General features: G+C 37.5%; 1 protein-coding gene across 2 annotated transcripts; it reads right to left on the minus strand.

Moving 5' to 3' along the window:
- Positions 1–20616: 20616 nt before the first annotated feature.
- LOC149223085 (putative anthocyanidin reductase) lies at positions 20617–23040 on the minus strand. Of its 2 annotated transcripts, XM_089383224.1 has the most exons (3): positions 22316–23037; positions 22046–22222; positions 20617–21893 (listed from the first exon to the last, which is right to left on the minus strand). In XM_089383224.1, the coding sequence occupies exons 1-3, from the start codon at positions 22592–22594 to the stop codon at positions 21888–21890; spliced, it is 462 nt and encodes a 153-aa protein (XP_089239350.1). In that variant the 5' UTR covers positions 22595–23037; the 3' UTR covers positions 20617–21887. The 2 variants fall into 2 exon arrangements, with proteins under 2 accessions (XP_089239350.1, XP_089239349.1); XM_089383223.1 differs by having other exon boundaries at positions 20617–22222; positions 22316–23040.
- Positions 23041–25033: the final 1993 nt, after the last annotated feature.

The raw sequence follows: 25033 nt of genomic DNA on the forward strand, positions 1-25033 counted from the left end.
TGAATGTCACTCAAAATAATCATTATTTGTTGAGATTAAAGAAAAAGAAGCAAGCTTTGGATCAAATTCTGATTCATAATAGGATAAAGGAAAGCACATCATCAATGTAGAACCATTTCTACCATTGTGAATCCAAAGATCCAACTAGAAGAGTCAAAGGATCCTAAGGAGGATTGTGCCTCTTCCATTCATAGATTTGGGTGAAGAGGACTTCACTACATTTCATTATTGACAATGGGAGCCAAAATAACCTAATCTAAGGTGAGGTCATCAAGACATTGAAGCTCTCGATAATGCCACACCCCCAACAATACATTATTTATTGGTTGAGCCATGGATGAGACATCCACATCAATCGGTAATTCCACTTGTACTATGGCATCAAGCCCTTCAAAGATGAGGTAATGTGTGATATTGCTGCACTTGGAGTTTGTGATGTTCTTTTGGGAAAAAATTATATGTGGAAATGTCATTTTGTTTATGAGTCATGTCCCCATCATGTCATTGTCACTCTAGGGGGTCAACTTTATAGGGTACAAGACGTAGTTCCAACTACCACAATTTCATTAATGTCAAAAAACAAATGTCAAAAGGTAATCTCTCAAAATGTCTTCTTCATGTTTTTTCTGAAAGGTGAAAGGAAGGTCAGCGTGACTTCCATAGCCTAAACATGGGGCCTTTGTAAACAATAGAAGAAGGTGGACACAATTGTAGAAGCATATAGAGATATATTCACTTCACCTATGTGGGTGCCTCTGCACTACCAAGTCAAACACTTAATTGAATTGATGCCTAATGCTCCTTTACCTAATTTCCCAATATATACACGCTCTCTCTTGGATAATGAGGAAATAAAATGTCAAATTCATGAGCTCATTCAAAAGGGCCACGTTCGACCAAGCCCCTCACTTTGCGACAACCCAATTGTGTTGGTGTAGAAGAAGGATGTGACATGGAGACTCTTTATTGATTATAGAGCCCTGAACAAAATAACTGTCAATAACATATACCAAATCCATAGGATTGATGATCTTCTTGATTAGCTTAAGAGTGCCAAGTTCTTTAATAAGATTGATCTAAAGTTGGGCTACCACTAGGTTCTAATTGAACAAACCAATATATAGAAGACAACCTTCAAATCTAAACAAGGCATTTTTGAGTGGTTGGTTATGCCCTTTAGCTTGACTAATTGATATGAACTTAACCAGGAACACAACAAATCGCAAATATAACCATAAATATAGAGATGCAATAGAAATAACACTTCATTTCATTAATATCAAATACTAAAATATGCTTACAAATAGAATGAAAATAAACTAGCTCGAGCAATGGTAGTTTATCTATGAGAAGAGATGTGGCGGCTACATGCCTCTGAACTGTGCTACAATGAGGCTCGAAGGCTTATTTATTATTTAGAAACAATGGAAAACCCTAAAAATCCAAAAATCTAACCCTAGGAGATGAAGCGCCAAAACTATGGGCCCTGTTTGGGTAAATTGGTACATCAGCTTCCCAAGGTCGTAACTTTGGCATATGATCTTCGTTTGGCATGCAAAAGACCTTGTTAGGAAGATCTATCCAGGGAATACAACTTTTGAAGGCAAACATCAGTCAATGACTGATGTTTACTTGATTTTCCCCAAAAAATGTCGTTTAGGGCCTCAAAAAGGCTCCGGAAGTTCAAGACCCGAAAAACTACCAAAAATAGGAAGTTGTGCTACAATTAAGGAAACTCAAAAACTGAAAGAGACAATGTTGGGGGTCCAAGTGGAATAGGCAGGTGGCCACAAATATCCAACTGGACTAGTCCTCCCCCCTTAGGAATAAATGGTCCCCATTGCGTTGAGGGCCTCCATGAGACGGGGAAATTTCTACTGAACTTGGTCCCTCGTGAGCCACTTTCCTTGGTGCAGGAGTTGGCCAGTTTTGACAACCTGATATAGTTGGATCTTTTACTAGCAAGTGTTCTTGATCCGTGTGTCCATGATCTGATCAGTTGTGGCCTGTTCCATGCAGTCCGGGTTTAGTTCTGTTGGTGTGAGTTGTTCTATAATGTCGGATTTGTCCAATAATGGTGGAAAGTATGGCCAAAGGTGGTCTACATTGAACACTGAGTGTCGACTAAGGAACGGTGGAATGCTTAGCTTGACGACATTTTCCCCTATAACCTTGGTGATTGTGTGTGGCCCATATCAGAGTGGGTGAATCTTGAGGTGGGGTCCATCGAGGAGCTCCTTCTGCAAATGTAGCAAAACATTACCACCCACCTGGAACTTATGCGATACCCAATGTTGATCATGGTGCTGCTTGTACTTAGCAATGGATCTGTCCAATATATCATGGACCTGCTATCATATGTGTTGAATGTGCTCAATGAAGTTGTTAGCCTTGTCGGCTTCAGACTAGACATGAGTCGAATTTGCCTGATTAGCTGCAAATGGTATGGCCACATCAATGGGACATAATGGCTGAAATCCCAACCCTAACTGAAAGGGGTTGTGGCCCGTTGAGTTGTGGAGAGATATGTTGTAGTTGTGCTAGACATAGGGGAGGCTTTCATACCATGTGTGTCGATGCTTTGAGTTGTACATGCGCAAAATGTGTACGATCATCTTGTTGATGACCTCTGTTTGTCCATCAGTTTGGGGATGAAAAGCCATGGACTTAATGAGTTTGGTATCCAACATCGACCAAAGACTTGAAAAAAATGCACTTAGGAATATGTTGTCTTGATCTGAGACAATGGACTATGGAATCCCAAAGTGCATCCACACTCGCTCAAAGAAGAGCTTAGCAGTGGCCTCTGCTATGATACTCTTCTTGCAGGCCGCCATAATGACCATCTTAGAGAATCTATCGATGACCACGAAGACGCAGTCGTTGTCGTGGTTAGTAGAAGGAAGGCCCGACATGTAATATATGGAGATGGATTCCCAAGGTTGACTAGGAGTAGGCAAAGGAATATATAGGCCTTGCTTCTTGATGGATGGTTTGGAAATTGCGTAGACAGTGCAAGATTTAATGTATCTCCCAACATCCTGACAAAGGTTCGGCCAATAAAAATACTTTTGAAGTAATGTCATTGTTTTCTCTACTCCGAAATGTCCAGCAAACCGACTGTATTGCGCCTCCCAAATCATCTTGGCACACTTTCTTGAAGGAACACACATGTGTCCCATGTGGCATAACGATGCATCCTCGAGGTGAAAATTTGGAGCTTTCTTACCTTCTAGGAGTGTCTAGTATGTGCTACCAAATCCTAGATCGCTCTCGTAAAGATGTGACCACCCTGAAGTTAGGAGCATATAGGAGTCAAGCACAATGATCAGTGCCATGACTGGTAGTCGACTGAGGCAATTTGAAACATTATTGGTGCTTCGCTTCTTGTACTTAATGTTCAAGTGGAATTTTTGCAGGTACGTGGACCATTTCTAATGGTGATCTTTCTGCAACTTCCCTTGTGTATTAATGAACTACAGGGGTCAATGGTCTGTGTGGATGGCCATTTCCTTCCCTAGAATGTAATGCTTCCATTGGCGATAGGCCTGCAAAATGGAATTCATTTCTTTTTCATAGGTGGGATACTTTCAGACTATGTCTGAAAGTGTCTCACTTTGGTAAGCCACTGGATGCTCCTGCGGAGTAAGAACTACACCAATAGCATAGTCAGAGGCATTAGTCTCAATCTCAAATGGTTGTTGTAGGTCTGGTAATGTGAAAACTTGTGCAGAGAAGAGGCGCTACTTCAACTCGGAAAACCCATTCTATTGGGTTTCAGACCAAAAGAAATTTTCTTTCGTTATGCCCTTGGTGACTTGAATTGAAGGCTAAGCGATATGAGAGAACCCCAACACGAATCTGCAGTAGAAATTGGCAAGGCCCATAAATTTGTGGAGCTTTGTTAGATTGGTTGGGGCTGGACAATCTCGAATGACTTATATCTTGGCTGGGTCCACATGCACACCCTTCTCATCAGTGATGTACCCTAGATATTGAACTTGGGTCATGCCAAAAGTGCATTTCTCCAGATTGCCACACAACTGGTGTTGTCGCAGGGTTTGGAGGACTTATCAAATATGGTGGAGGCACTCTTCCCAACTTTGGCTAAAGATCAAGGTATCATATAAATACACCACCACGAATGCATTGATGAAGGGTCGCAATATTTTTTCCATCAATCTTATGAAGGTTGCAGGGGCATTTGCCAACCCGAAAGGCATGACCAACCATTTGAAAAGCCCCTCCTTGGATTTGAAGGCTATCTGCCACACATCGAAGGGTTCAATAGGCACCTGGTGATAACTGAACTTCAAGTCAATCTTGTTAAAATATTTTGCCCCATTGAGCTGGTCCAGAAGGTCATCAATCTGTGGGATTGGGTACCTATTCTGAACAGTGATATTTTTCAACACCCAATAATTAATACATAGTCTCCTTTACCCATCCTTCTTCTATATCAACACAATCGGGCTCCCATAGGGTGATGAGCTTGTCATGATGTGCCTTTTCTACAACAACTCCTGAATCTTCCTCTTGATCTCATCGTTCTCCATAACAAAGCGTTGATAGTTTGACCCATTGTGTAGTGGTGCGCCCAGGGTTAGATCAATGAGGTGCTTGACCTGACAGTGAAGAGGTACTCCCATAGGTGAGGCGAAAATGTCCCTGTACTCCTCCACGACCATATCCATTTGTTGCAACTGTGCAGAGGAGTCTTGTTTGGAAGCCATGGACAAAATCTTATTCTTTCCTTGAGGGCGAATCATAAGGAAAACAAATTTCCCATTATGTGAAATGATCTTAATGCATTGCTTTACAAAGATCAAAGAGATGGTGGTAGGCGGGGCTACCTCCGATATCCTGTACAACTTATTGCCCAAAGTAATAATCAGAAAGTGAGGTCTAGACTCATATACAACATGTTTCTTCCACAAGTATGGTTCTCCTGATAATACATCACACAGTGCCTCATCCGTGAAGGGCTTGATGCTGTAGGGAAGGCGACACCATTGGCTGACGCGAAGATCTCGTCCTTGGTGAAGCCACCCGATAGTGTACGACTACAGATGTGTTGTAGTAGGTAGACCCAACCGCTTCACGACCTTTGTTGAAATGAGGTTCTTTTGGCTCCCGTTGTTGACAGTGAGTTGCAGCGGAGAGCCCTACACCCACATATGTGAGTGGAAGAGGTGTTCCCCCTCCTCTGGATCTTTAGGCTCATTCTTATGGATCTTGGTGGTGACCACGGTGTCATTGGGCTCTGCGTCAATAATCTACTTCCCTTTGTCATTCCCCTTGTCTGGTGCTAACTCAGAGTCAGAACATGTGTATGATTTAGAAGCCTTCAGCTCGGCCACTAGTGACTGCTTGGCTCGACACTCATTTGTGTTGTGAGTGGAGCTCTTATGGAACTCACACTTTTCCCATGTCCCTCTTTGTCTTCAAGGTGTTGTTATTTGATTGTGGCTTCGGTGGGTTCTATTGGGTCACCTCGCCTTGGATTTTTCCTTTGTTCTGCGGTTTGGGGGCGCCTTTTCCTTACTTCGGATCCACAGATCCAAAGTCTCACTTCTTCTGTTTAAAATTCTACTCAATCTTGACAGAGTATCGGTACGTCGTGCCAAGCAAGGAGATGTCCAGGAACTCCATCTCATCCTAGATGTATTTTTGTAGACAACCATAGTACTTGAGTACCAAATTTCACTCATAATCCTTGATACGCAACTTCGTGCACAAGGTATGAAAAACATTGGTAAATTACGACACGTCTTGGTCCCTTCCCCACTATAACGTGGTCCACTTTATGTATTTATTCTCAAAGCTCCTGATAGGGTAGTACTGCTCCTTAATGACATCCCAGAATGAATTCCAAGTGGGTGCGGCTAAAAATAGTGAGTGTGTACTTTCATCCTTCTTCTCACAGTAGGTTTCCCACCAGTTCTTGACGTGGTGGGTGACTTTGATAAGTGAAAAAATAATCTTTCCCCAACTGGAAAAATCATGAACAAAAAAATATCCTTCTAGCATATTTAACCATTTATCTACGATGTCCACATTTATCTGATGTTCAAATATGGGGATTTCAAAGTTAACTTGTACCTTAAAGGGTGTGGCACTTCTAGAGTGGTTGCTGGAAGAATATGTGTCACCTTTAGGTAGCCGCTGAAGGATCTGGGCAAAGTTATCCATCATTGTGTTCCTCTGTCACTTGAGGGCTTCTTCGAAAAATATTTCGAAAGGATCTCCTGCCCCCTTGTCTTTCTTCTCTTCCACCATGGGAGGCCATCAAGATTTGCGGGGATGCTTTTGCAAAGGTTTGACCAGTTCGAGCCCTAACTCCTTATATCCAGACCTCGTTAGGGACATGCAAAGAAAAAAAGAGAAAGAAAAGACCGCTTTGATACCACTGATCTGAGTTTAATCATGAACACAAAAAATCATAGATATAACCATAAATACAAAGATGCAGTAGAAATAACGCTTCATTTCATTAATATCAAATACTGAAATATGCTTACAAACATAATGGAAATAAGTCAGCTCGGGCGAGGTAGATTATCTCTGAGAAGAGATGTGGTGGCTACATGCCTCTGAACTATGTTACAATGAGGTTCAAAGGCCTATTTATTATTGAGAAACAATGGAAAAACTGAAACATCCTAAAAACTAACCCTAGGAGATAAAGTGCCAAAACTATGGGCCCTGTTTAGGTAAATTGGTGCATCAACTTCTCGGGGTTGTAACTTTGGCATATGATCTCTGTTTGATGCACACAATACCTCTTTAGAAATATCTATCTGGGGAATACAACTTTTGAAAGAAAGCATTAGACAACACTCGTGTTTTCCCTATTTTCCCCAAAAAAAAGTCGTTTAGGGGCTCAAAACGACTCCGGACATTCAGGATCTGAAAAATTGCCAACAATAGTAAACTATGCTAGAATTAAGGAAGTTGAAAATGAAAGAGACAATGTTGGGGGTCCGAGTGGAATAGGAAGGTGATCACAAATATCCACCTGGATCACTAATACTCCAACAACATTCACGAGGATGATGGATGATATCTTGTGGTTGTTCACAAACTCTTTTGTAGTTGTATATTTGGATGACATCTTCATCTTTAGAAGAACATGGGAAGAACATCTAGAACATATTCAATAGGTTTTTAGCACCCTACAATAATACAAGTTGTATGCAACCGTGGATAAATTATCATTTTGCATGTACTAAATTCAATTTTTTTAATACATCGTGAATGAGCATCAATTGCATGTGGATCTAGCCAGGATCCAAGTCATTCAAGATTTTCCAACCCCGATGACCCTAACAGAGCTTTGCAACTTCTTGGACCTTGTTAAATTCTACCAAAGGTTTCTGTTGGGTCTCCTATATCACTTTTAAGTCAAGTGATCAAGGGTGGAGTTAAAGAATCTTTTTCCTGGTCTAAATCACAATAGAAAGAATTCGAGGATCTCAAACACTGCCTCTACTCTGCACCAATCCTCACACTACCAAACCTACAATAGTCATTTGACATTAAGAAAAATGTCTTCAACTATGTTATTAATGTTGTCCCACTCAGAAAGAACATCCAATAGCCTATTCGCTGGTCTTGTCTAAAGATATGCCACCTATGACAAGGAGGTGTACTCCATCATGTAGGCATGCTGATAGTGGAAGCATTATATTCTGGGGAAGGAGATGAGCATACAAAGTAATCATAGGGATCCACAATTCATGTATACAGAAGGAAAGTTATATAATTTCCATAATTAGAAATGGTCCACATATATACAACAATTCCACTTAAAAATCAAGTACAAGAAGGGCAACACCAACCATGTTGCAAATTGTCTCGATCAACCCCTGATTGTGGTGCTAACCATAGTTATTAAATCTTATGGGAACAATAGCTTTGAGTGGCCACAACTATAAAATGCTGACTTTGACTTCGTTACTACATACCAAACGTTGTTTGTAGATAAACAAGTTCCAGACTTCCACCTCCATTACGCACTGTTGTGCTACGTAGGCCACCTTTGTGTGAATCCTTCAAGTAAGTGTGCCAAGATAATTTGGGAGGAACAACATAGTTTAATGGAAATGACCCAAACATATCTAATATGTAAAAGTTACGTCCCCAAGAAGTTCATGTACCAAATAAACACCTTGAGGCCTGTAAAAATCTTAGCACTTCATCTTCTGGTGTTAGGGTTTTGGACCTATATGGTTCTTTCTTTATGCTAAAAGTCCATTCTTTCGACCTTTTGTAATAGATTTTTCAAATATGTGTAGTTGCCATCTCTCCCTTTTCATATATAGCTGCTACCATTTTATCCAGTTTGTGTTCTACAATATTGTATTGTTTTTATTTATTAATAGAAGTTGGGTTTTCATTAGGTTATCGTTCTCTCTACTATATTTATCTCTTTGTGTGTTTATTTTCTTTCCTACCTTTCATTTCATTCCTTCTACAACTCAGATCATCCATTATCATCCTTATAGTTGAGCACCTCCATCTTGAGACTTATAATGGTCTCCAGTAGTTCTCTATTCCCTAGTATTCCCTCTCCATGTCCATTTGGTTCTATTTTAGTATTACCCACGTTAGTATTCCTTCCCATAACTTCTTCTTCATGGTTATAGGAACCCTAAACATCTTCCATATCCCCAATCCTCACATTGAATTTAACAAGCCTAGCTCCTCAATGCCCTTTGAGGGACAAGGTATAATTTTTATTACAAATTATAGCTTGATTCAATGATATTCTCTCATATTATTATTCATTACATAACTTTTCGTTCTTAAGATATGTTGTTATTAATATGACCTGCGTGATATTTAGTAAGCTTACATTACGTTGACAACCCTTAGGGATTAAGCCTTATCTATCCAACTCTCCTGTATTTATTGAAAAATAATAATTCTTTCGCGATTTTTTTTGCAAAGATCTCATATCATTCCAAATGTTCTTCCTTTTGCGATATGGTGAAATATGTCCCTTCCCATATTTGTAGAAAAGTTTACTTCTCTGTGACATATCACTGCTACAAGGAGATTCTTTGTATCCTGTCCATTTTTCTAGAAAATCACTTTATTGTGTGATAGGATAAGGATCCTTGTTTGTATCGCAATGGTATTCATTTTGTTGTAGAAATAGAGAAAAGTTCACTTTGTATCATGATGGAATTCACTTTCCTAGAAACATGGAGAGATGTTCTTCATGTATTACGATGGAGTTCAATTTTTTAAGGACATGAAGTTGTGTCCTACTTAGAATGTTACGTCTTCGTGAAATGGAGTTTGATAGCTTCAAAATTCCCTCCCTCTTCTCCTCAACATTGGAAAAAGAGTATCTCAGTGAGGTATATCGTGAATGAATTTAGGTGCTCAAGGAGTGTTCCATGGAATCTATCATTTTTTGTTTAGAGAGTTAGGTTTTGAATTCCTTTGGCATCATTTGATTGGGTGATAATGGCCTTGGATAAAGGCAACCATTAGGGTAATTTTGAAGTCTAAAATGGGCCGCTTAAGGAAAATAATAAAATAAGAGATGATTTTTTAAAGGAAAATAGACAAAACTACATTTTTTTATTGTATATTTGGCTTATCTCCTTATAGGTTTACTTAAATGTAAATTGTGGGCACCCCATGGATGTGGAATTAAATTTTGCATCCAACAACTACCCACTCTACATAATTTTGCGTAAAAGAATGAAAATACATGAACAAATCATGTTTATTTCGAGAAATATTTTTTTTACATGTATTTTCAATTTTTTTCATTGTGGGTCTACTCAAAAGTATGCAGAGTGGCTACTCGTTGGATGATTCAACATCCAATGGGTGCCCATATTAGAAGGTCTTGTGAATGATGTGAATGTTAGAGGCATGAGAATAAGCCTTTATTAGAAAGGGGAGACTCAAGAGGGAAAAGTCTTCTTAGAAAATATGATGATCAATATTGAAGAGTTCACCAAAGAACTCTTGAGCTAGTGGAAAGTATAAAGAAGAGCTTACGTGGCTTTGGAGTGAAGGATTTTGGTATTTTCCAAGCCAAAAAGGAGGACTTATTAATCTGGATGTATATATGTTTGGACTGTTTAGCATTTGTAAATAGGGAAGATTTTAGGGGCTACTATTTGTAGATGGGTTAATATTCCATGCTTCTTCCAAAAAAAAGATTTGCCAATTTCCATTTTTCTAAAGTCTTCAACCCCGGTCCTTAGTTACATGATCGAAAAGAGGGATGTGATCGAGAGCTAGAAAGTAAAGGGATTACTGGGATACCAGACCACCAAAGGATTTGGAAAACAAACTTTATATAAGCATCTTTGGTACAATGTGGCTCTAGTCTATGGAATGACACTTGACGATGAACACTTTTGTTATTTAGGCGTGTTAGTTGATAGCACCGGGACCTCAAAGTATCATACTAACCAAGTATTGGATTACTAGAAACATTGAGGAGTGATGTCATGATGACCTCACCCATGATGACATGGCAATGCCAGGGGCAAGACACACATCACCTTGATTTGATTTTTTTTTTTCCAGCTATGCAATTGTGAGTAATATGTTTCATAAATTAGTAGTGCCTTGTGGCAGAGGATAGGTTAGCATACACCATGTTATCACAAAACCAGTACTAGGGACTGCAACCAAGCAAGGTCTCATGTAACTGTTTCAGACCATACTTTAGATTAGGAATTAGCCTTCCTAATCAGAGAGGGCTCTCTCATGACTCTTGACAAAATCCTTCAAACACTAGAGGGCTAACTCTTCACACATTTATAAAAATATAGCTGGCTGGACATACATCAAATTAGTCTTCATTGGGCTATGGAGTCTCTCACAGTTAATAAACCAAATCACAGTCATCTCATAGAAGCCAAGGCTCTTTGCATCATCAAAGGTTCAAACATAATTTACCTAAATCAAAGCCTGCTGAACATACAGGAAGTCAGAGCATTAACAAATGAATTCTGAGTGATGTTCAAACATGCTTCACCAAAACCCACAGCCTGTCAAGCACACAGGAAGTCAGAGCATATAATATGAATTCTGAGGGATTGTACCATAACAAGGCTGTAAAAAGAACATTAAGAAACTAAACCACCATCACATTTGAACAAAAAGATGCATTGAGAATCTTGGGAAGAAAAAACCCTGTTTGCCATTACTGTAACAGTCTTTTCATAAGCTCTAAAAAACTCTGTTTTTGTATATACAATCCAACCCTTTTTACATCCTAACTTGGCCCATATATAGGCAAGCAAACTCAAACACCTCGAGCTTCCTCCTCCAGCATGAGGGGAGCCTCGAAGGTGGCTATTAACTCTTCCTACATGCTCTTAACTACTGCATTAATTACAAACATGCTGAACTAAAATTACACACAATCCTAATCCAACTAAAATACTAATTTCATTCTCCTCGCAGACTTGATGCTTTCTTGGATGCTGGACAGCTGTATGATTTTCATTATGGCTAAGATATGTTAAGGGAACAATCATCGAGCAAGCTGGTCTCGGATGCTAGCTGTAAGACAGCTTATTAATTGATAAAATTAATCACCCTACATCCACGGTCCCCTGTCTTCCATTCCTCTTCATCATTTAAAGACCACACTCCGAGTTCTTTGAACCTTCAATTAATCAACGCATAACCACCATATGTTATATGATCTGGATACTTCAGGGACCAACAGGTGTATCAACCGAAGATTCTGGTAACCCTACCAATACGTTAGTAGCTCGGTCATAAATTGCCTTTGAGAAAACTTTATGAAAATAAACAAAATATTTTATCTTCTCTTCAAGAGCTACACCTGTCACTGTTTGAGTGGTTATGAAACACATGCATGATCTCACTGCCTGAGTTTGAGACCTTCTTTCACCATTAACTGACCTCATCATCAAAATTCATTGTTTTTCCACAAAACAGCATTCTACAGCAGTTTCGTAGCGCGCTACGAAACTGCTGTAGATAACCTCTATTTGTTCCGTAGCAAATAAATCTTGAGTTGGTAAATGATCTGCTTGAGAATCTGCGTTTTCTCTGGTTACTTTGACTATGATTTGAGTCACTATGAGCTCCTTTACTGTTTTGATGCTGTGGTGCAACTTCAAATCGGATCTCTGCAACCTGAGAAGTTGACTGAACCAATAACACTGTATTAACATTATTGCAACCAGGGGCCATCTTCAAAATGTCAAATACTCCAGCTAATGCTGTTGGAATGATCACAAATAAATTAAGCATTCACAAGAAAATTATGAAGCATTCTGTTTTAAGCTATCAACCCTGGTGATCTTATAAGAACCATCCAATATCTAGTCAAATTATTTTAGCATAAATCTTTGGAGTCCGAGTGCACAAAATGATATTGAATGCTGCTCACAGCCGTGCATCAAACATCCAAGTTGCATCTAGTTAGAAACTAGAGTGTTAAAAACTGGAAGGGTGGTTCCGGAAAATCTCAGTTTCGTTTCACAGATATGAAACATGTATGAAGTTCAGCTACCCAATTTTACACTTTTTATTTAGCAGACTATCCCCTCTCTGGCTGGCAATTGGGATTCTGTTGAAACTAACACCCATTGAGCTTCGATCCCTCCTATCCTTCAAAATGTTGTATCGTTCAGCAAATTTTCATCTTCCTCACAAACAATTCTTCTATCTCCGCCATAGTATAACGATACAGAAGACACTGCTGACCTGGGTTGCATTTCACAAGGTCATTCTTGTATGTTGTAGACAAACAAAAGCACCTAATGTTAACTGCACACAACCACAGAAAGATGTAAAAATATCAACATATAACACACTCTGGATTCTTCTCAGTACCGCCAACATGTTCAGGATACTTTTAAATTCACATCTTCTGCGCAATTCAATCTACAATTGAAACCCTTGCTGTTGTAATTTGAACTCTGAGATATACTCTGAACCTTCTCCTTCCGGGCACTATTATACAAATCTAACATTGATGCTCTCTGCGCGCCTCAGGCAACCCAAAAACACAATAACAGAAACCGAAACATGATAATGGAAACAGAAATCTTCATATCCCCTGTTGTTTTCGACCCACGCATAAATACTAGCCCTTGAATGTCTCCTTTCACTCCATCAGCTATTAAAATCTACTTTATAATCTCCCTTTCCAGCTGTCGTTGTGATTCTGGTGAGTTTGCTAATGTATATGACAATCCCCCTTCTCAAAGCTAATAGCTGAAGCATATAACGGGCACGGCAACCACGTTTATAGCAGACAACACCTAAACGATACAGTCCATATTGACTGAGGAAACTTATCTATTTCGAACTCTTTACCATTTGCTTCCTTGTAACTACGACAGCGATTTCTCTTCTCTGCCACCGACATTTGATTATGGAGATGATTTGAAAAATTAATGCCAAACAGAGATCATTTGGAGTGTTCAGATCAAGAAGCCCTGTATTGATAGTGTCTCTCGTAGTAATTGCACCACCCTTCTTTTGTTTTCGCACACATCTGTTAATGACAGCAGTTAACATAATTCCCGCTTTTGTGCCACATTTCTATCGCGGTGTCACCGATAATGGCGACCTTGTGGCGACCAAAACTTTATGAAAGCTACTTGACACTTGGCGTTAACCACTACATCTCATAAGAGCGTTTTCATAACTTCATAACATGCATTAATAATGAAACAACGTGCTTAATAACATTCACGCCATTTTCATTTATATCAGACATTTCAAAAACCCGTGTGAAGGAGGTGCTGTGTATCCCGGTCTAAGAGAAACGTGATCCCCTGCAGAAATAAACATAACGCTGCCTGTTTGTAACACTGGCACAATTTGCTGAACACGCACTTCAATAATGGTGGAGGGATAATTTGAAAATTCTACATCGACTCCAGGAAATGCGCTCCTTAACCTTCCCTTTAACTGGAATCAATAAGCTGATCCTTCCATCGTATATTTCTAAGGTCTTAACAAAACACACCTGAATGATTTCCAACCTTTTGAAGTAGCTTTTTCATGATGATGCATTCTTGAAAATTGCCAAGGATATCCAATCACTCTTACGCAAGCACAATGGTTCACTTTGAAAATGTGACTGCCATCAAAAAGGTGATCTTGGAAATACAGACAGCAGTGTTTTGTAAAATAAGTGCAGATCAAACAATAATCCAAAAATATTACAGCTACAAAGATCTTTAATTCTTCAACTTTATGCATTTTTGCAACAGCCCTACGCTTTCAGCCATAGATGATTTGAAAATAACATCTCAAACAGCATCAAGGCCACCAAACTCTTGTAGCCTTTTTTTTTGAAATATCTCTCGACTATGTGGCGCATGCAATGTAATGGACTGCTGAACCTCAAGGAATTCTCAGCATTATTGGCATGTCCGCCACCAGATAGGGCTTTCATCTGCTGTGAATTACCATCTGTCTCTTATCTGCATGACCACCATTTTCTTTATCTTTGTTTTCATCCCACCGAGCTCTCCCATAATATATGCCATACAATATCAAACTGGATGCACCCATAAACTGTCCAAATGATCTCGTTTGTAGTGCAACCCAAGGAAAGGTATAAGGGCATGTATTTGACACTTTTCGTTTAGATAAATTTTTTATGATGGACAATGGGGATGCATACATAAAAACATTGATGAAGATACAGATCGTTCTGATGACCAGGGTCTTCAAACTAAATCACAAAGCTGCCACTTCAGATTCTAAGAAATCAAATCACCTTCTTATGTTGCAGAACTGTCAATGTTAGGAGTGAAAGAGTGCCCTTTCAGCCAAGATTTTGAAAATAAAACTCACTAGTAAGTTCATGACAGTTTGAATAGGGCGATAAAAGGGAAAGGCCAGCATTTGTCTGCAATAACTCTACAGATGAGAATGCACTGGACTGATTTCAATTCCTCGGAAATATTGAAATGAGACTGCTAGATAAAGAAATGGGATAAGATAGACATCTGCCATACTCAACATATCTTGACAATTATCATCATCCTCAGAAAGATCTATAGACTGGGACTAGGTGGCCGAGCATTAGGATTCTGCTCTAATAATTGCTTGGGAACTTCATTTCTTTTAACAACAATGTTGCTTGTTGTGCCTTCCCTGTTTTGCGAAATCCATAGATCAGAGCATTGTATGCAACAGCACCAGAGTTATATCCTTTAGTCAGCATTAGACCTTTAAGCACATCAACCTCATCCACAGATAGGCATGCTATGATTTGGGCCTCCACTGAAAACTCGAACAAATCCCCAGTTTCGTAGCACGCTACGAAATCACTCAAACAGGTAGCGCTGCGAAACTGCTAAAAATAATTCAGGCGCTGCGAAAACACCGACTCTCTAAGCCAGGCTAAAAATTTTTGACTACAGCATCTTTAGTGATAACACACCACATGTTGGAATATGATTGGGTATCAAAGGAATGAGGTGGCAAGCTGAGCTGCCATATCGACATATTGAAATTTTGTGGGGGTTGCAGTTTGGAAAATTGATGATATACCAATATCATGGTATAGAAATCAACAATGCCACATGTTAGGCACATCAATACTTGTCATGCATCAAATGTTGATTGGGGGTCAAAGGGTGAGGTGGCATACTAAGTTGTACCACCAACCCATCGACATATAGAGAATTGTAAGGAATGACATTGTATAAAGTTTTCTAATATTGGCATATTTCCATATCGGTGCCTCGACACCTCGAATGTGTATAACAATGGCATATCATCATATAAACGTATTGGGTGACAAATTTCTGTATTAGAACACCATAGGTCTGGATAGTGTAATTTTTTATGGAAAATCTTGATATGGTGGGGCTTTGATATGGCAAGAACCGAACATGAACAAGTGTGGGAGTGACACATGGAAGAGGGCCACCATGTGTCATCCATGTGGGTTGTATAAATAGTGATGTGACCTTAGTAGAAGAAATTTTCAAATGGGCATAACTTTGTGCTTGAATCTTAGAATGAGATGAAGTTTATATTGTTGGAAAGCACTTGATGAGTAGAATATGATGGCGATATCGGAATTGTAATTTGAAATGATGGAAGAAATATGAAATTTGATAACCCCATCTTCATAATAAACTTTGAAGGTATGGTCTCGTTACACCCTACACCCCTAATGCGACATTAGGCGGTCAGGTGTGGTACACATATAGAAAAAGATAAAAAAATAGGTAGCTTCTAAAAAAGGCACTAAAAATGAACTTCAGACACCAAAGTTATGCTCATTTGAAAAAAAGGCATGATAAAATAACGAAGGTGCCACATAGAAGGTATAGGTTGATCCACATGGTAATTGGTCCATATTGAAGTTGTTGAGTTATAAATGATAATAAGAAATCTACCCTCCTTGATTAACTTTGTCCTATAAACTTACTTTTACAAATAAGTTACTTTTATAATGTAAGTGACCCATTTTCATAAAACAGGTGAAAAACACTTTTAAAATGAAGTAATTTTGAAAATTAAAGTAACACGTAAGAAGTAAGTTTAAAAAAGAACAATAAAATTACTTTATGGGTAATTTGATTTTCTAACTTAGGTGAAATGTACTTCTCTTTTTCTAGCTAGGCTAAGCCTAGGCCAAGCCAACCCCAATATTGGACGGAAGAATGATTTGCCCACCTACGGGATGCTATCACCAAGATTGTGTGAGGATTGATAAGTGTAAACACCATGTGGGTCAATTTTATATCAATAAGTGGCTTCTACCCTCACCTCCTCCTCAAGAAATTTGAACTAATAACATGATGGGGACTAAACCCCACATAAACCAACTGGTCTACACCTAATGGGTTTAGGTGAACTGTACTTTACATTAATTTTTCTTTATAACTTAAAATTGCATTCACTTAAAGAAAAATAAATTAATTAAAAAATAGAAATCAATGCCTATATTTGAATAAAATAATTTTCAACCAAGGGAGTTATTAAAGAAGATATAATAAATATTATTAAAACTAAGAGTTATTTTGTATTAAAGTATGTGCTTACTCCAATAACTTTTATTTTTGTTTGTAATAAACCTCAACATGGAGGTACATCAATATAACCAAATCTTTGGGAAAAATTGAACTTTATAAGGTTGGGTTTAAATATTTATTACTTTACCCATGAAATGAAATTTTTTCTCTCATTTTTATTTTCGAAGATCTCACAAGTGGTAGAGAAATGAGCATACATAGAAAAAAAGACTTTCCATTCTATTTCTAATTTACAAAGCTAGCACAAAACAAATGGTGAAAGTGAGCATATTCTAACAACCCCTGGTTGATTTCCTATGTAAATAAAAATAAGACCAATGTTATAGGACACATATTCCAAGCCGAATGTTGGGTAAAACATCGTGATGGGTATCACTGGTGCTTAATAAATGGCTATGGAAATTGGCAAAGACATTGGAAAATTCAAAGAGACATTAATTGACATTTTGTTTATGAAAATAAAGGAAAATAGGAGAAAAGGAAGGCGAAGAGACACAGATTTGCATGAGAGGGAAATTGAAGGAAAAATGAAGGAAAATGAAGAAAATAGAGGCCTTAATTATAAAAAGGCTTCTGAGGATTTATTCACAACTTTTGTTAGTTGACCTTTTTTTTAGTTCAATTTTGGAGTTCTCTTCTATTCACTCATTCTTTCATACTCTCACACTTAGAGCATTCTTGGAGCATGCTTGGAGCACTCTAGTTTTCACTTGGATTGGAGAAAGAAGGCAAAGGAAAGTAGGAAAGCACAAGGGAATAATTGGATCGACAACTACAACTGGGTTGCTTTGCAGGTAACATGTTGCATGTGTGATTTCCTTACTGGTTTATGGATGCATGGTATATGCATGCGATTTTCTATTTATGCATTGTCATTGGCATAGAGATTTGTCTAGATTGACAATGGTTTTAGCCTTACCTTGTCATTTCCATGTGTTTGATAAAATGTCTAGTGTGTTCTAGGTAGTATAGATAAAGTACCTGATTCAAGTTTGAATGATTAGATTTGTCCTCACGTCAATAATGATTATGGAAAGCCTTAGACATTTTTGGGCAATGGTCTGGAGGCTCGTTTGAAATTATGACTCAGAGAAAGGCCTATTAAGTGGGGTTGGCCTATTAAGTCAGAGAAAGGCAACCCTAGCTCAGGGTTTGGTCACCTGGGGCGATTCTTTGGCCCCTGAGTGTCCTGTAAGCCTTGAGGAATGTCTGTGAGTTGTCAGTTGTCAACCCCACTTTCATAATTGAAGCTTGGAGACCGAGTCGTGTCATAGTAACTCTTCGTCTCATGTTTACCGTAGCAAGCTTGCAAATTTGGGTAAGTGGGGGAGAGGTGGTTATACATACATAAAAAAGAGAAGAGTTTCCACTCTATTTCTGATTTACATAGCTAGCACAAAGCACATGGTGAAAATCATACACAAATCATAAATGGAGCAAACTAGAAATATAAACAAAAAAAAATTGAAATGAAATATTAAAACTATTAAAAAACCCTAAAAATGAAACTATATGCCTTTTGGATTTGATATAAATGGTCTTGTCTTGGACAAATGGAAACCCTTTGCACATGAAATAAAAAAGTTTCAAACTAGAAATAATGGACTTGATCTATTAGAATGATTGTCTAAACCCATAAAGTTTTAGAAATAATAGAATCTAAAAGTCCTTTAATACATGTTGTGATATAGGTTCAAGGTCTCAATTAACAATGGAAGCAAGTCTTCATAAGTTCTTTGATACAATGTTTGATAAATATGGCATATCTACATAGATCAAACACTTTTAGACATCTACTTACACACACATTAAAATTTAGTGTATGTCTTGAATTAGTGCTCGACTAGTTAGAAGCATGATTTGTTCTCTTATCCACCTAGGTTTAATTTTGAGGAACATGTTTGGCACATTGTGATAAGGCTTGAAGAGTAGATGACCCAGAGGATAAGTTCACTTCAGTGGGGTTGGGATGTCTCAACTCTTGCTAAGTCATAAGTTATTGGTTTATTTGGCTTGTGAATTGTTAGATATACTCTTGGTGCTATAATGATGGTTGCAAAATTTGATCCTAGGACTTGCCCAAATCACTCAAACTAGTTACCGATTCACCATAATTTTTTTACTATTATTAATATATTATGTAACTAAACTTTCAAAAAAAATAATAAAAAAATTCTAATTAGGACCACTTGAAACAATATATATTAAAAAAAAAATTCCCTACATCCCAACCACTTAAAATTACAACTCTATCGAAACACAATCAAAATTCCTAAATTTCTTTTAAAAACCGTAATAACAATTATTATAAACAAATAACCCGAAAAAACCAAACCATTCATTATTAAACTATTATATTCATTTGGATTTTTAATTTTAATAGTTTAACTTTGCACACAATACAATATACTATTGAATAGGAGGAAAATGTGTGGTATATATATTGTTTTGATGAGTAGGACTATGGAATTTGGACTGCCACACAAAACTTGCATCATAAAAATGGGGACATCTTTTAATGATGGGACTTTGACTTATAATGTTGGATGGAAAATTTCCACCTGGCAAGTCCATTGTATAATAATGTATTCTTAAGAGTGTCCAACACTAAAAATGTATTCATTCTCAAAAATATTGGTTGCAAATCCATTATATAACAAGGGGAGCTGCGACGCAGCGAGTCCCTGCGTCAAGTTTTTAAGAAGCAAAATGCAGCATGCAATTTACAGATAATATAACGTACATGAGTACAGAGAAGGTTCTCTCATTTCAAAATCTGAGAAATCATTGTACAAATGTTTTGATGATATTAGCACTATGGAGGACAAATTTATGAATGTATGTAAGGTACTGAAAGTTAGTATAAGCTTCCAGGATAAGCTGTAATGCTTTTTGACTCTTGGAGGAAGACTGTAATAAGTACATTTAGCATCTCTTTTGCTCATATATGAACAGGTGGTCATGATAAGTAACCGATCCAAGAAGGAATGTTCAATGTATATTTGATTTCTATCTTGGAAACATTAATATAAAGATTTGTTTTTCTATGGAAATAAAAAAGGAGACTTAAGCATCGAAAGAAGCATTGATATCATAAAAAGATTATAACCCAAAGTGCTTTGCAACAATGAAGGGGAAAAATGTGCAGTAAGAATATTCAATGATCAATCTTATCATTAGTAATGGATGCATCAAATGAAGCTCAAAAGATAAATTAGCTCAATACAGAATTCACTCCAGCTTGTTAGAATTTCCATATCTCAATACTTGATTCAAACTAACTAATCAAATTCCTGCTCCATTCCGTCTGCTAAAAACAATGCTTGACTCCCAATCATTTTCACTGCTCACGACTGTACTATGTTATAGGCAGCCGGAAACCATAATAGAAGGTTCAATGGAATCAAGTTTTATGTAATCAATATTAACAGCAACAACTAAATACACTAAATAATTTTTTCCGAAGTTCAAATTTTGATTAAAGAGTAGATATCGCTACATATATTATATTGCAGTACAGCTATGCGTCTTAAACCTGCAATTGCTTAGCAGTATAAATTGAATAATAAGAGTTACCAATCAGTCAAACACTGAACATAATGCGCTGGCAAGGCTTGCACGACCATTCGGGAATCACCCTATGTAATCATATGCCAACAGTAAAACTCTAGAAAAATCCCTTTTATCCGACGTGAGTGATGTTTTTTAAGAACTCAAGCAAGAAACAGACTAGGAACCAAATCAAAGGTGTATGTGGCACGTTCGAATGACTCATTAAAACTCCACGCGTGAAGCCCTTTCAGAAGTAGCTCTCCACGCGTGAAGCCACTCTCCACCCGTCAAACGATGATGTTGATGGTGGTAAGTATTTCTCTAGCACTGGATTCACTGATATTGCCTCAGGCGTGGGAAACGGCGAGGCAGATTCCACTGGTGTGGTCGGTGGACTTGGAGGCTGCGGCCACTGTCTTCTGAGGGCGCCGCAGACTCATATAAAGGACTGCATTTTGTTCGCCGAATTCGAATCTGGGGCTGTTCCAGTTCCTGCTCCCGAACGAAGGTGCAGGCGAAGGCGATGGCGATGACGCTCGGGGTGTCTGAAACCTTGATCTGCTGTTCTTGGAAGAATCCATGGAATTCTTTCGCTGGTGACTTTCAAGCTTGAGGACTTGGAACGAAGCAAGGGACCCGCCACGTCCAATCCTAAGTCTGCGATCCTGGAAACCTGATAGATTTTGGACTATTACAGTGAGTCACAAATTTAGGATTTATTAATCACAGAGGAAAATCGAACCAGCTCCAAGAAGAGATATATTGAACGCTGAGATAATAAAAGCTATCTCCTAAGTCTAATAGACTTTTGGTTAGCTAGTTTATTTATTAGTCGTTTTGTAAAAGAATGAGCTTGTCTGCCAGAAAAATTCATACTTCGTCTAACTGTACAACCATTACTTGGTAACAGATCCAAAATGATTATTCCAGAGATTCAGCATCGTCTTCGGCCTCTCCGACAGTTAGCGAAAGGACAGCGAATTCATATGCTGGCAACGAAGCAGCAAAGATGTTTTCCAGCATGCGTGAGTTCCAGTCCTTTTACATGTGTTATTACTGTCATATGTGGTATATACGTTAAATAAATCGCTACTAGCAATATTTGGCACTGAAGAAAATTGATGTATTCTTCATATCTGAAATTTATGCAGCACCTGAAAAGAGACAACGAGTGCCTTGTTTCTCCAGGATTTCTCAACAGATTTTAACCGACGCTAGCAACCCCCTGTGATTTTGTTGTCTGTTTTCCCAGGCAGGTGAAAATGGGTGCATTCGCCCTTCTATCAAGCTGGATTGATGCTGCCACTAATCCTACATACAGAAAGAAGCATAAACAATTTCAGGTATTTCATATTATTTGTGACCTCAGCATGGGAATAAAGAGTTATTCTATCCATTAACTGAACCTAATTTAAGAAAAAAAGCACGCCACTACTAATTGCTCTTCGAAAAGGAACATTTACCCAGAAAGGGGGTTTTTCACGCCTGATGAGATCAACATTGGTCCAGCAAGATTCATCAACGAAGTCCATATATTCGCCCTTGTCTTTCAGGGGAGATGCTGCGGTTATGGACGAGGTGTAAGTGCAAGCGCTCAGAATATCCAGACTCCCATTCACCGCGGCTTGGATAACACCAGTCTGAAGCGCAAAAAAGGGAAAAAAAAAACACAAGTTAAAACCCCATACTCACAAAGTTGAATGGGAACCCTAAATAATTATTTACCTCTTTACCTCTGGATCTTTGGTGTAATCCGTGGGAGTGGCCATGTGAACCACGAAGTCACAGCCATGAACGGCAGAATCGAAGCTGCCCTGTGCATTAATGTCAGCTTTGAAAAGCGTAAGCCTCTCCGTGGCTCCCGGCAGCGACAGAATATGGCGAGTTGAACAAACCCCAGCAGAAGCTAACATGCAACGGAATGCAATAAAGAAGGAAGACCAGGCGCAGGGCCAAACGCAGCATAGTACAGAAAAGACGATGAGCTCGGTTGACTGCTTTGCTCGACTCATCCGGTTCAGGCGTTCCCTTATGCAGCAAGGGAAAGTGGGCGGGGAATCAGCATCTGTTGTGCATGCAGAGTGACACCTCCCGCCATGCAAACATTGACCATACGGCCGACACCTGCGAAAGAACAAGCACGTTAGCAGCGAAAGAACAAGCAAGTTAGCAGACAACGAATTGAACACTTAACATTAAACATTAAGGGATTAATGTCAGCATTAAAACTAAACCGCACACCGTCAAGCGCACATGATAGTCGTTAAATATCAGTTTACCATATGCTCCGGCCTCTTCCGCCTCGGGAAGAGGCCAAATAAGATGAGAAAGGTGAACCGCCGAATCGACTTTGGTTAGGTGCAGAGAACACCTCACACGACTTTAGCATAAGGGCGGTATAAGCGACAGGGAAAGCACCGAACTAATGTTAAGTCGGCCCAAAACGATTACAATAGTCCCTGCCGGATGCCAGATGGCAGGGACTAATAATGTATTCTTAACAGTGTCTAACACTAATAATGTATTCATTCTCAAAAGTATAGGTTGTTATTCATGCAAAACTTTCCACACAAAAAGTGAAATCTTGACTTGGCTCTTCCTTACTAATATGTGGTCATAATTCAATTTCAAGCATTAATTAATAATTCATGTTAAAGCATTTATTAATAATTAATAGTAAGGGATTGCACCTTGTCCCTAGTGATTTGGGGTCCTAATTGAACTTGCATCTTGTATTGTCCCTTCAGTTAGAATCGGGACCCAGCATTATTATATTTTTTCCCCGCGCATTGGTTAAAAGTAGGTAAAATAGCCGTTAACACTTTCTTTGCTTAACCCATATTAAAATATTTTATTTTATAAATTATTTAATAATAAAATAAAACATTATTTAAGTAAATTTATAAATAAATATAGTTAATTAATTATTATTTTTATTTTATTGCGAATTTGTATGTAAATTTTAAGATTTTTTGTTTTTCAAAATATATTTTTGAATGTATAAATAGATTCAGTGTTTTAAAATTTTTTTGGAATATTTGAATTACGCAGATTAAACAATTTAAACTCAAGTTTTTAAAATTTTTGTTAGATTTTAATTACAGTTAACTAGAAAAATGGTTAAGAAAGATTCTTCGGCGAAAATCACATGGAATATCATTTGTCGACGCGTTTCGAACCAACCAGTGTGGTTCATCGTCAGGACAAGTTGAAGAAACAGATCAAGCTCATCATGTTAAATAGATTAAGCGGTTGGTGGGGAGCGTGGCAACCGACAGCCCCAACCATCGTATCATCTTATTAAAAGACTCTAATGTTAAAAAAATAAATAGTCATCTTATTAAAAGACTCTAATGTTAAAAAAATAAATAGTTAAGTTAGATAACTGTGCCAATTATAATTTTTTTTTTAAGTCAATATAACCATATTTGAAATAGTTAAGTTAGATAACGGTTCCAATTATAAATTTTTTTAAGTCAATATAACCATATTTGACCAGGGTAATTTAATTTGAATGGAGAAGATAAATATTTTATCTAATTATCTAAATAATTTCACTTAACAATTCTTTAGAGTTATATGAAAAAATTATTAATTTTAATTTCTGTAGCTTTTGTGATCCATAATGAATTAAGCAAAGTCTTTAGTAGAAATCACATAAGATAAATTTTCAAACAAAAATTTCTCTTATTTTAATTTAATAATTAAATTAATCTATACCCTAAATAATAATTAATTATTTATATATGGAAATCTTATTTATTTTAACTTAATAATTAAATATTTATATAAATAAGTGAACAAAATCAAATATTAACAAAATAATCGTTTAAATCTTTAAATCAAATAAATTAAGCGGTAGTGTAACCAGCTTACAAATTTGCCTTGAAAATCATAGAAATTCCAGCAAGATTTTGATAAAATCTGTCAGGGATTTTTGTAAATCCAGTTTACTGTCAAATTTCAAGATTTTGAAAATCATAGAAATTCCACCAAGATTTTGATAAAATCCGTCAGGTGTTTTTGTAAATCCAGTTTACTATCAAATTTCAAGATTTTGAAAATCATAGAAATTCCACCAAGATTTTGATAAAATCCGTCAGGTGTTTTTGTAAATCCAGTTTACTATCAAATTTCAAGATTTTGGGTGCTCTAGAGGTTTCAAGATTTTGGATTCTGAGATTTTTGATGGTGTTGAATCTATTTCCACTATAAAAATATGATTCAAACACTGCTACTACTCGGAAATTCTTTAATTTTTTTTGACAAAATTCCCACCACTTTTAACTGTGAACAATTCCTTTCCCACCACTTTTAATTTTCCAAACAATTAAATTAATCTACCATATTATTTTTTATTTATTTATAAAATTACATAATAATATTATCTCCAAAACCATATACAACCAATTTCAAAATATTTTTTGAAATTAATTTTCAAATTAATCACA

The sequence above is a fragment of the Pinus tabuliformis genome, chromosome Q (genome assembly GCF_031772625.1).
Source record: "Pinus tabuliformis cultivar Carrire ecotype Pingquan chromosome Q, CPIR1, whole genome shotgun sequence".
Taxonomy (NCBI): Eukaryota; Viridiplantae; Streptophyta; class Pinopsida; order Pinales; family Pinaceae; genus Pinus; species Pinus tabuliformis.